Here is a 13,342-nt window from a genome sequence, read left to right on the forward strand (position 1 = left end):
GTGTGTAGATCTTTCAGGTCCAGAAGGTAGGCCTCCTCTAACTCCTTCTCAAACCCCTAGCCTTTCATCATCATTTTAATTTATTTCATTTGTTTAAAATGTCTGTCTGCAGGACTCTTTCTGTTTTCATGTACTCATGTCCTCTTCTCTTCTTGGGTTCAATTAGAAATATTATGGCTTGGAAACCAAAGCGGAGGACAAAGGGGACGACAAGTTCGCCAATATAGAGCAATGGATGGTACAGTTTTCTTGTGCTGAGAAATTGTACAAAATATATGCCTCCTTATACTGTAGCATGTTGTTGATGTAAGCTTTTACACACTGTGCGGTATGCCGTAGAGTGTCAGATAATTCCTGTTAAGGCTTGTTATGACAAAGCCAATTGCAACATAATCAAGGCTGGCTCATAAAAATAATTATCTGTGTGCCAGGGTCTGTTTGGGTTTGAATATGAATAACCATGTCTTTAGTCTGTTTGTGACTGCATGGGTTTTTATCACATTTACTATGCAGCTATTTTTATTTTATTTGTCCCACAGGATTGTGGGAGGTTGAACCATGTGAGATGCTCAGTGTGCGAATTGTTTTTTGACTAACCATAGCCTTTTGCAGACTTAAGAAAGTTTCACATCAAACAAGCCATGTACATTGGGGAAAAAAAATTGTGGTGCTGCATATTATACAATGCATATATCATGCAGTTTTCCTTGAATATCAGCCGATACAGTAGAACAAATTGAGTATATTTACTTTTTCATGAGTTACGAGTGCATTCCTGGCAAATCCCGAGGGGGGGAAAAAGAGCACAATACATGATTTTTACATTACAAGTACACAGGGGGACAAATGTTCCACCAACAGTAGAAAGTGGAACTTTTACAATGGCTACATTTGTACTGCTATCACATAAGTGTTGGAGCAGTTAAGATATTGTTTGCATGTAGTGGTTCAGTGGGAGCAGCATTGTGGTTGAGTGGAAGCCGCAGTATCAGGACAAACACTAATGGTGTTTGTGCAACATGTTTGTCTGTGTGTTGATTGGATTACTGACTACACTGCACACTTGATGGTTCTAACTGCATGGATAGTCTGTGTGTTGAAACAGAGTGTGTACTTTACATCAAAGCTTGATGGTTTGAATCCTAGCCTTGAATTCCTGTTACTTATAAAAAAAAGAAAAACGTGATTTATATAGGTTGTTGAATGTACAAAAGAGAAGGTGATGTATCAGTGTATGCTGAAGGCCCTTCCAGATTCTAATTGGAGATAATTTAATCCTTCGGAGAAGTTCTTATCTAGGGCTGCACATTTAAACATGAAACCGTTGTGGAGCATTTCACCACTTTAATTTCTACTATTAATGATCACATAATATTGGCATATGAACAATATGGGATCATTTCATCAAAGCATACTATTTTAATAGGAACATGTTTAAATGTTTTCCCATAACTTTTGAGATTATCATAATACCACAATATCTAGACAAAATAATGTCATTTCATCCTGAAATTGTGCAGCCCTGTTCAACTCCCATGATCCATCTCTCTGTTTGAACTTACTTTCCCACCTCTCTTTTCTTTGCATTTAATCTATCCATCTCTTTTCTTTTCATTCCATCTCTCCATCTCTCCTTCCTTTCTCCAGGAGGAAAGTGAGAGATACTCACGTTCTTCACGGATAACGGTTTGTAAACCCTCCCTCTCTTCCCCCTCTGCTCATTGCATCTTTTTCATCCTTCCAATCCATTCCGACCACATGGGAAATGTAGTTCTGTAGGGGCATCATTAACATAAACACTTTACATATCAGCAATATGGGATAATTACAATTTTAAGTCAAATGCTGTGTTTGAAAAGTATCATGTTCAAATAGGGTCCGCCCAAAAAGGTCTAAACAGTCGTTAGTTATATTGGTTTTCGGTTCTCTTATGTTTAAACTTTCCCATCTCTCTTTTCCTTTCATTCTGTCTCTGTATCTCTCCTTCCTTTCATTCTGTCTCTCTACCTCTCCTTCCTTCCTTTCCATCTCTCCATCTCCTTCGTTTCTCCAGGATGAGAGTGATCGGTACTCACGTTCTTCTCGGATACAGCCGGTTCGTAAACTCCCCCTCTCTTTTTTTCCTAAATTTAGAGCAGCCAATTATTTGTTTTACCCATTTTTGTCCCTATTTAGTCATAACTGCCTATCGGCTCTGTGCATGATTGTAGTCCCAGTTTTCAGAAGGAACCCGAAACACACAACACCTTTACATGTGTTTCCAGTTCAAATCTGCCGCTGAGCCAATCAAACGAAGCTATTATGGGAAAATGAACTGGAACAGGAAACGGGTATGCCACCTTATGAAAACTGGGACTACAGTTAATGCACAGATGTTATTAATACTCTCCACACATTTCTGTGTTGTCACTGATATTGTAACCTACTGGTTCAGGCCATAGCGCCTCCGTCCTGCCACAGGCAGTAGGAGTTGCTAGCGCAGCAACAAAGGTCACCCCCCATGCCCGGCTTCCCCCCTTGAACAAGAACAGTTGTGTTCATATAGACGCTCGGTCAAGCTGGTCCCGGTGGATTCGATCCCTACTGAACCCGCCTTCACTTTCCCCTCTACTCCTACTGTTGCATCTTTTATCCTTTATCCAACCACATGGGAAATGTACTCGTGTTTGGGCATTATCTATACTATAATTAACTGAGTGTGTGTGTGTCTGTGTGACACAAAATGTGTCCCTGGCACAACTCGGACAGCGTCCGACCATTCGGTCTCAAACTTGATGTGTGTGTCAGGAGATTGTACTGTATGCATTGGATTCCCTGATTGGACAACCAAAACCATCTGCTTCACGGATTGGCGTAGTGTCACATAACGTTTGTGCCGCTAAGCCATTATAAGTCCCCGAGTCTGACTGGCTAACTCAACCTGTCGGCTTAACTGATTGGCCGAACTTCGCATAACATATGTTTCGCATAGCAGTATAAATGAAACGACTTGCATCGTTCCCGCCAAAGGGCCCCATCCTAGTATGGGCTAACTTAATGTTCATGCCAAAGCATGCTGTGTTTGTTCAAATGAGAATTATCATAGTACCATAATATCTAGCAAATTATTTAATGCTCTAATTGTGTGGCCAACTCCCATCATCCATCTCTCTGTTTGAACTTTCCCATCTCTCTTTTCCTTTCATTCCCTCTCTCCATCCTTTCTCCAGGAGGACAGTGAGAGATACTCACGTTCTTCACGGATACAGCCGGTTTGTAAACCTTTCCTCTCTTTCCCCTCTGCCCATACTGTTTTATCTTTCATTCTCTATTCAACCACATGGGAAATGTAGTTGTGTTTGGGCATTATCTATACTGACATAAAGGCTAGGGATATTGGCATATCACCAAAATGGAATCATTTGATTTTCATGTCAAAGCATGCTGTGTTTGAAAGGGATCATGTTCAAATGTTCCCCAAAACTATTTAGATCATAATACCGCAATATCTAAAAAATAAAAAATGATGTAATTTTATCCTGCAATCATGCCGCCCTGTTCAACTCCCACCATCCATCTCTTTTTAACATTCCAATCTGTCTATTTCTTTCCTTCCATCTCTTCATCTCTCCTTCCTTTCTCTCCATCTCTCCTTCCTTTCATTCCATCTCTCAATCTCTTCCAACTTTCTCCAGGAGGACAGTGAGAGATACTCACGTTCTTCACGGATACAGCCGGTTTGTAAACCCTTCCTCTCTTTCCCCTCTGCCCATACTGTTGCATCTTTCATCCTTTTGTTCTGTATGTTCAAATGTTCCCCAAAACCATTTAGATCATGATACCACAATATTTGGGCAAATACAATAATGTAATTTTATCCTGCAATCATGCAGCCCTGTTCAAATCCCCTCATCCATCTTTGTTTGAACTTTCCAATCTCTCTTACCCTTTCATTCCATCTCTTCATCTCTCCTTCCTTTCTCCAGGAGGACAGTGAGAGATACTCACGTTCTTCACGGATACAGCCGGTTTGTAAACCCTTCCTCTCTTTCCTCTCTTTCCCCTCTGCCCATACTGTTGCATCTTTCATCCCTTTGTTCTGTAGGGGAATCACTAACATAAAAGACTAGGGATATTGGCATATTACCAAAATGGAATAATTACATTTTCATGTCAAGGCATGCTGTGTTTGAAAAGGATCATGTTCAAATGTTCCCAAAAACTATTTAGATCATAATACCACAATATCTGGACATATAAAATAATGTAATTTTATCATGCAATCATGCAGCCCTGTTCAACTCCCATCATCCATCTCTGTTTGAACTTTCCAATCTCTCTTTTCCTTTCATTCCATCTCTCCATCTCTTCCTTCCTTTCTTTCCATCCATCCTTCCTTTCCATCTCTCCTTCCTTTCTCCAGGAGGACAATGAGAGATACTCACGTTCTTCACGGATACAGCCGGTTTGTAAAGCCTCCCTCTCTTTCCCCTCTGCTCATACTGTTGCATCTGTCATCCTTACTCCGACCACATGGGCAATTTTGTTCTGTAGGGGCATCAGTAACATGAAGACTGCAAAGGGAAAACAAAAACAAATGTTTTTCCATCAGTTATAAAATCCCACAAACTCACAATGTGTCACAAGCTTGTACACCTGCTATTTTTGGCAGGGGACACCATCTTATTATGACTAAGTATAATTCAGGATTAACAATGTCTCTGAACAAGACGCTGGACATTAAACTGCATTTCACTCCAGAAGATTATAATCTGTTATTCGCAATCTGATAAGTGTTACGATTCGCAACCGATCAACCAATCATCCATTTGTTACCATTGTCAAACCCTGACCTTCCACCTCCATCTCTCTCTCACAGATCTCGGACGATGATGAACGGATGTCTGTGGGCAGTCGAAGCAGTGTGATGGTCAGTATGTACATTGTCTGTCTGTGTGTGTGTGCGTCCGCCCGTCCAGCCATCCATCCATCCATCCAGGCTTTCAAATTCTACACAACTCCTGCTGAGGCTTATGATGAAATCCAAGATTGTTCTAAAACAGATAATGGACAGATAATACACTTTTTGTTGGAAGTTCAATGGAACACGGTTACTGCTCTAGTACTGATGGCACGGTAATAAGAATCCAATCAACACACAGTACACCAGAGAGGTAGTTCATGCTAAATTATCTGTATGGGATCAATTCCACAGTGGAATTGAATGTAGATCATTCATTGCAGAACTAAATATCAAATGAACTTACACGTTTAGAGATAGTCATTATTTTTAGAATGAGATGAAAGTTGAATCTATCACATAATGTGGTGCTACCAGTGTGTACTGTAGTTGCGCACACTGGTACTTAGGTTCTACTGATAAATATTTATTCCTTCTTTGGGAGTTCTATCTCTATCCCATTCCTGGCTGGAATCAATAAAGGTTTGATTTCTTATCTTTTTGCACAGTCGGATCTTGATGGAATAGGGGTCTGTGGTGGAGGGGTAAGGGTCGTGTGTCTCTTTTGCATGACAAAGTAGATTGTGAATGAATTCATGGTAAAACTAACAGTTAATCTCTCTCTTTTGCAAAGTTTTACTCTGTCAAGTTTTGTCACTGACCTTTGTTACAGTTGTTACATGTTATGGATGAACAACACATCATTAGATTGATGCAGATGATGATGTTGACGAAGTAGTGGTTTAGATTCTGAGCAGCCTTGATGGCCTGCTAGAACGCTCTTTCCTCTCCCTAACACTGTCTCCTTCTCAGCTTTCCTACTGCCTGTCTCTCCTACACCGTCACCTTCTAAACTGTCCTACCATCTGTAGCTACTACACTGTCTCTTTCTCAGTTTTCCTACCATCTGTTTTTCCTACACTGTCTTCTTCTCAGCTTTCCTACTGTTTGTATCTCTTATTTAAAAGTGAAGTTGCTTTTTGAAGTCAAGTCATTGAAAAATCTTAAATTCAGAGCATTGAAAGGAGACAATTCTACAGTATATTGAGTCAGTTACCTAGTTCAGTTAATTAAGGAACATTAAGTTCCTTTTGATAGAGATTGTGTTATTTCCTTTGGCGTGACCACCAGACGTGATCGCTTCAAAAGCATTTGAACCATGTTTGTACACACACACACACACACACACACACACACACACACACACACACACACACACACACACACACACACACACACACACACACACACAGAGCTCTATTTTAGGCTCAGATCTCAAATATGGGGTCATATTTCTGCTATGATAAGATCAATTTAGAACATCCTATGGGCATCAGAGGTGATGTGTCTCACTCAGTCCATAATGGGTGAATCAAGTTGTTTGGTCTTGTAGACTGAAACTGTTGTGTTTGCATGTGTATTAGATTGAATTTGTCTGGATTAGTGAAGGATTGTGGCGTGTGTGTGCGTGCACGTGGCGTATGCGTGCATGCGTGCGTCTGAGTGCATGCGTGCGTCTGAGTGGGCGTGTGTGTGTGCATACTATACACTACAGTATGTCTCTACTCTTGAGCTTGATTAATATGACTTAATGAGTGCATGCTGGTGTTAATGAGATGCATGAAGGTTATCAATAGCTGGTACAGTGAAACCGGTAATAATGAGTTGTTTAGCTTTCGTTTAACAGAGTAAGACGTTAGCATACAGTGCAGTCTGTCGATGAACGGCTAAGCATGCTGGGTATAATGTGGTGATGTCACCACTGGACTGGGTCAAAAACCACCGAATGCACCGTTACTCCCTTTCATTACCTCCTTTCCCCCTTAGAGCTCAGCCTCTCGCTCACATAAGAAGTCCAAGAAGAAGAAGAAATCCAAACATAAAGACAGAGACGTATGTAAAACCTAACGCTAGAAGTGACGTCAATGAACAGCCAATGAGAACGTTCATCACTCATGACCTCTTGACCTTTGCTCTCTGTTCACAGAGTAATGGCTATGATGATGAGTCCAGTGTGATGTCCAGTCGGGTTAGTACAGTTAATACAGTCTGTACACTGTACACAGTACAGTTAATAGTTAGTTAGAAGTTAGTGTTGTAGTTGTAGATGGTGGTTGAACTGGCCCATGTGGTCTGTTCCAAATGGCAGCTGTGGATATATTGACAGCATCAAACAATGTGAAGAATGACACTCATATTTACACTAACCTGAACTCACTAAATAGTCCTACATTTGAAGAATCAGCAGGCTTTGTTTATGAAAAATGTACTTGAAGCCACAATTCTGAAGTTTTATATCCGCTGTCTTCCCTCCTCAGGGGGCTTGTTTCCATTGTGGTCCATTGTACTCAATTCATCAGTATAAGATGTGCTTGTTATATTGCATTAACATACTCAACCATACAGATGGGTTAAAATTAAGTTTTAGTCATATAAAATAAGTTTCCGGTTGTAGCTTTAATTAATTCAGGTAACTTCCCACTGAATTCAGATAGTACAATGTAGTGTTTTGTAAGAAAGTCTTTAACTGCTAGAGAGTTTGCACTGTGTGATTTCTTATCAGAGAACGTTGTGTTTGGAGTTTATCCAGTTCCTCATATTATGTCCTGTTGTGTTGTTCTGTCAGAGTTCCAGACTAAGTGATGAGAGCAGAGCATCTCGCTCCTCCAAGTTAGACTTGACGGTGGGTTCCAGTCCAACTACAACTGAGGGATATGATCTAAGCTTAATTTATGCTGTTGTACGACAGTGTTGTTTGCTAATTTGTTCTTTTTGGCAAGTGACTCCATCGAACGATGCAGTATAAATTATGCTTCACAGGTCGGCATATCACACTATTCATGAACCAGATGTCAGTATTTTATATGGTGTGATACTGGCATGTTTTCTCTACATTTTCTTAATGATCCAATGTTTGATGAGCTTCTGGTGGTCCCTGATGTTTGATGTGTTTCTGGCCTGGTGGTCTCTGACGTTTGATGTGTGTCTGGTGGTCTCTCTTCTCTAAACCTCCAGAGCTCAAGATTGATTGATGACACCAGGGCGTCGCGTTCTTCGAGGCTAGACCTACAACCAGTGTGTACTACTACTCAGTAAACCGCTGGTGTTATGCTAACAGTCTGCTGTGCTAACTCCTGACACAGTGTGTGTTGCAGTTTGTGTGTAGTTTGAATTAACTTCTGACACAATGTGTGTTGTTTTTGAGCTACACTAGATCTGTCACTGTATAACTTCATGTCCGTCAATGAAAGGATGTGTTGGTGAGTTTTGAACTCACCTGCTCACTTTTGAGCAATAAAGAGTCAGATTGGATAGAAGTGGTGACTCTGTCAGGTTAAACGTGGACCACAAAGGAGGCATAGGTCCGTTCATACCATGTCATGTGTTCAAATCCTCCGCATGTACTACACAGTGCATGCTGTCCACCCATTTGTATTCTGTCATTCTTCATTGTCCTGTCCAATGCATTCAATTTACCTTCTAAGAAGAATTGGAGTGCATCCAGAGTTTGGTGATGTTTGAATAAGGAAGAGGCATGCAGTGGTGCAGCATTCCATCTTGCTGTATCTGTATCAGTGGGATTAATTACACTGTAGTGTCATGTACTGTACGTAGGATTGTACATTGATCTAGCTTTTGTGCATGCCACTGAGTGTGTGAGTGCATGTTCTGTTTCACTGATTTATCTGTACTTGATATTGACAATAATCTTATAATATTAATAATATTGTGAAAATTATAGTATTATTTGTAATTGTATTAATAGGAAACTGGTTGGTGAAACGCTGTGTGACATTTGACATTCATTGGCTGTTTCTTGGCTTCCTGTTGCATGTATTCACTCCTACCTTTTCATTTCCTGTTACACGTTCATCTTCTCTTCTCTTTTCTTCTCTTCTTGTTCATTCCCTCAGGCATCTTATGCATCCTCTGACCTGTACAGTCCCAATGGACTGTCCTCCTCCAGACAGGGCTTAACGTACAACGGCTATCAGGTCAGTACAGACTGACAGTTATGCAGGCAGATAGACTCACACCACAGGCTGACACACAGAGAAGACACAGAATGACAGGCACATACTGTATGTGTGTGCGTGTGTGCGTGCGTGCGTCCATTCTTACGTTCTCTACTCGTGGTGGTTTCAGTTCTCCGGCCTCCTCAGTCACATCACCTACCAGCGCCAGCGTAGGGTCAGTTACCTGACCTTTGACCTTTAACCCAGCACAGCTCCCACTTTGCCACTGTCACTGTCTGACCTTCCACCTGTCACTTGTGATTGTCACTCATCACTTTATCTGGTTTTCTCCCCTGAATTCCACATGTTTCTAGGGTGTATAACTCCACGTTTAGTCGAATTTAGCTTTGCAGGTTATTTTACAGTACAGTACGAAGTAGCAGGTAATTAAATAGTAAGTACAAGTTAAAGCAGCAATCCATAACTAACGCAAACACAAATGACTGAAGTGATGAAATTAGACACTAAAGTACTGTAGCATACAATGTTGTTGCGATATGAGGCTTGGCTCACAGTAACTGCCGTGTGTTTCTGCTTGTGCAACCAGGAAATGTGACCCTATGCCTCTCGGTGGGAGAACAAATCTCCATACAATACCAAACATTTCTCAATAGAGTATGGAGAGAGTCTCTAGAAACCTAAAAAAATTGACATATTTTTTGTTACTTATCACAGAAATGGACTTATCCCCATAGTTACATTCATTGACATTTAATCACACAGGAAGCACCTTGATGCAGGCTCTGAAGCCCTAATCAGGATGTAACACGGGTAATGTCATGCAACCACTGTGTACTCATTTACAGGAAAATCTGATAGTCAAGCTAATGTTCCCTGGCCCTTAGTTGTTCTCTAAGCCGGTACGAAACAGGAGTACAGGAAACAAGTACATCATATTGTCCCTATATAGTCCAAATAAGAATATAGGACAACATGAGAAATATATCAGCATAACATCAACAAAATATCACATCACATTTCTGTATTTCTCCCTATATAAAAAAAAATATATATATTCAAATTAAACTCAATAATCTTCAGGCAAGCATTTGGGAGGTCATTCATTTAGCCTAATGAGTCACTATTTAAAGATTATAGAAAGAAATATCAACATTGAGTTCATTCACATTTATTCAAGGATTTTTGCATATCCCACCGTACAGCTGGATTAAAAAACAATGTACTGATTAAAATGAATCCCTTTAATCATATATGTATTGTATGTACCCGGCAATTGAATCCTCCATACATGGCAAATAGCTGTACTGTAAAATAGTCCAACCCTTTGATATTTAAAAGCACAGCACTTGTGTCAAGCGTGTCACAACATTGTACTTGTGGAGAAGCAGTAGATACAGGCTCACGTTTAAACCTCAACACGGACTAAAGAGCATGTTGTCAAATCTCTAGCAAAGGAATATCTATTCCCACTGGCTGTACTACTGTTACAATGTGTGTGTGTGTATGTGTGTGCACCTGCAGAGCTCCCAGTATGAGGACAGTCTTTACAATGTGTGTATGTATGTGTGTGCGTGCACCTGCAGAACTCCCTTTTCAATGTATGTGTGTACATGTCACCTGCAGAGCTCCCTGTATGAGGACAGTCTTTACAGTGGTTCTAGACGAGTGACTGGCTCCAACACTCGCGTAAGATCTTAATCCACGCATTATGGGATTGTTTGGTTTGATGTGCATGAAGTTTTGATGAAAGGTTCTGTTGTTGTTTGTCCCATTTCAAGTCAATACTTATCTTGACTAACTATCTTGACTAACTATCTAATCTACAGTATGTGAAGCCAAGAGTGATACAATATATTTTTTTGGGAAAGTGGGAACTCTGTTACAATCCTGCATCTGCCCTGTAGAAGTGGGGCAGCGGTGGCCTAAACAAGGATAGAGGAGCATGTTTGTAACAGAAAGGTTCCCGGTTTGATTCCCCGGACCGGCAGAAAGAATCTGGGTGGGGAAGTGATTGGCCATCCCTCCCCCAACACTGCTGAAGTGCTCTTGAGCAAGGCACTGAACCCCCAACTGCTCCAGTTATAAATAAATGAATAAAAAAAAAGGGTCATTGAGAAAGTTATTAATTTCCAACCCAACTCTTGTAGCCGATCCTGCACTGGTTCCTCTACATGTAGGCTGGAAAACAACAATAATAATAACTTTTGTAAATAATAAAGTATAAACACACCTGTATGGCAGGTTCAGTTTGATGGTTGCTCTGGCATGAACTAATAAAATGATCAGAATGCTATCCTCATCAACGGTGCGAGTAAATAATGTCCTTTGATCTTTAATGGAGTGTTTCATGCTGTGTCTGGAAGTTGTCTATTTACTCCTGCATGGGAACTGTTTCAGTGCTGTGATCTGAGATTGTCATTTATGAGTTTGTTTGTGGTGTTGGAATTTAGACTTTGCTTCAATTCGCTTTTAAAACGTGTCGGTAGGTTAGATAATGGTTTTAATCTTCGATTGTGACTGTTATTTTCTTCAGCATGGGTGTTCTGCAAATTGTATAGGACTGTGTGTGTGTGTGTGTGTGTGTGTGTGTGTGTGTGTTTGTAAACCTATGTGAGAGAGCATGTATATGTTTGCATGAGTGTTTGTCCATACGAACAACACACAAACGTGTGTATGGGCTCTTGAATGTAAAATGTATGGATATACACTTGTACGTGTGTATGCGTACTGTACGTGTGTGTGTGTGTGTGTGTGTGTGTGTGTGTGCGCGCGCGTACACTGTACAGTATGTGTGTGCATGCATGTACTGTACATACTGTACACACCAACACAGCAGTATTCTCTCTCTCCAGCCCTCTGAGTACACTAGCTACCGTGGTCCCAGTTCCAGAACCTCCTCTAGGGCCAGTTCAGCTCGTACCAGCCCAGTGGTGAGCCCCCCTCCTCTAGAACCGCTCCCCATTCAGCCTTTTAGGCTTTGTAAACAAAAAAATCTCCAAGGGCAAATAGCTTAAATATACAAAGTATTACTAAAATATACACAGACATGACTGACAATGACCCGTACTAATAATGTTGTTCTATGGCCAAAACAGGCCATATCTTTAATATTTTTTTTTTTTTGTGAGTCTCTGTGGGCTATTTTACTTTTGCTATTTAGGAAAATTTAGGAACAGAATTTACATTTTCAATAATTTTGCAATGTTTTGCCCTAAATGCCCCCAATGGAGACTTTAGTTTGGAAGTGGTTAAAAGAGCGAGGACAGTGACATGGAAGAAAATGTCATTTCTGTCATCAGCTGGTTTGATACAGATCAATGGAAACAATTCTAACAGTTATGCAATATGATTGCAATTGGCTCAAATAATTGTGACAATTTGGTAATTGTGACAGACCTAACAGTCAGTAAAGTGTCATTAGCTTGCTAAGCCACAGAGCTTTTGGACGTTGTACAATGGCTAATTTGGGTCACAATTTGTCACAAATTCATTATGGGATGATGTCCTGTCAGTCCCAAAACTAAAGCCATGCAGTCTGATACATTATCTTGTCTATCTGGGGATTAATTGGACATTTGAACAGAAAATCCCTCTTGAGTTTGGAACGTTTGGAAATTGTTCATGTGACATGACTTCAGAATAAATCTTGGTCTATTAGCTTACAGTAGATGTGCACTGATGAGAACTTGTTTGATGTGTTGTGGCAGGGATATTTTCAAATGGTACTTATAACATGTACATTCCCATCTGCCCTTACTCACTGAATACATTGAACTTTTACCTACAGAGTGAGAGTACATTTATTCATGTTATGGTGCGATCAATTACAAATAATGACCATATAAATAATGTACATGAGGCGATATAAGCAGTGACATGTTATCCCTTTTAGTCCATTTATGTGAGCTTCAAATGCTGTGCAGTGTCAATTCTGACACATACATCCCTATTCGCTGTTCCATTGCACCCCCTGGTGTTGGTTGTAGGATGACAGCGGCTCTGTGGCCAGTTATCGGAGAAGCACAGCCACTGGCAGTATCATGACCAGGGACCTTGACGATGTCACCATTCCTGACTTCTCAGATGTGAGTTGGTCCTGCCAAATGCAGTGCACGGCATGACCCATGCAGATTTAACTCTGCGCTGAGCGAGTTGATGCTGATGATGTTGTCAGATGGACTTTCAATAACAAAGCATGCAGCTGAATGTGAAGGTTACATCATGAATATATTAAATCACTATATATATGTCAATTACACATTCAGTGAAAGAGAAGGGTGGTTTGTGCACGACAGAGAAGAGGGAGTGAAACCCAGTGTCTGAGCACGAGACTGTAAAGAAAATATGGCAAAATAACCAACATAATCTTTTGATTGCAAACTTTAGTTTTTTGTCAAGTGATGAACAATTGCAGATTTTCAAGCTG

The 13,342-nt window shown here is 40.5% G+C and overlaps 1 protein-coding gene across 15 annotated transcripts in view; it reads left to right on the top strand.

Annotated features, from left to right (window-relative positions):
- The window catches only part of LOC311064980 (leucine-rich repeat flightless-interacting protein 2-like), a 52,411-nt gene that overhangs the window by 22,897 nt on the left and 16,172 nt on the right, over positions 1 to 13,342 (top strand). For 6 of the 15 annotated variants that reach the window (XM_084085093.1, XM_084085094.1, XM_084085091.1 and 3 more), the window contains exons 3-20: positions 9 to 26; positions 167 to 238; positions 1,648 to 1,686; positions 2,054 to 2,095; positions 3,210 to 3,251; positions 3,675 to 3,716; positions 3,966 to 4,007; positions 4,403 to 4,444; positions 4,859 to 4,909; positions 5,449 to 5,484; positions 6,767 to 6,832; positions 6,927 to 6,968; positions 7,566 to 7,622; positions 7,955 to 8,014; positions 8,854 to 8,934; positions 10,540 to 10,602; positions 11,769 to 11,846; positions 12,903 to 13,001. In XM_084085093.1, coding sequence (XP_083941219.1) covers positions 9 to 26; positions 167 to 238; positions 1,648 to 1,686; positions 2,054 to 2,095; positions 3,210 to 3,251; positions 3,675 to 3,716; positions 3,966 to 4,007; positions 4,403 to 4,444; positions 4,859 to 4,909; positions 5,449 to 5,484; positions 6,767 to 6,832; positions 6,927 to 6,968; positions 7,566 to 7,622; positions 7,955 to 8,014; positions 8,854 to 8,934; positions 10,540 to 10,602; positions 11,769 to 11,846; positions 12,903 to 13,001 — 972 coding nt within the window. The remainder of the gene's footprint in view (positions 1 to 8; positions 27 to 166; positions 239 to 1,647; positions 1,687 to 2,053; positions 2,096 to 3,209; positions 3,252 to 3,674; positions 3,717 to 3,965; positions 4,008 to 4,402; positions 4,445 to 4,858; positions 4,910 to 5,448; positions 5,485 to 6,766; positions 6,833 to 6,926; positions 6,969 to 7,565; positions 7,623 to 7,954; positions 8,015 to 8,853; positions 8,935 to 10,539; positions 10,603 to 11,768; positions 11,847 to 12,902; positions 13,002 to 13,342) is intronic. The other 9 variants (XM_084085095.1, XM_084085097.1, XM_084085096.1 and 6 more) reach the window with 9 other exon arrangements.

Source organism: Gymnoscopelus microlampas, assembly GCF_963454915.1.
Source record: "Gymnoscopelus microlampas genome assembly, chromosome: 17".
In the NCBI taxonomy this organism is placed as follows: domain Eukaryota; kingdom Metazoa; phylum Chordata; class Actinopteri; order Myctophiformes; family Myctophidae; genus Gymnoscopelus; species Gymnoscopelus microlampas.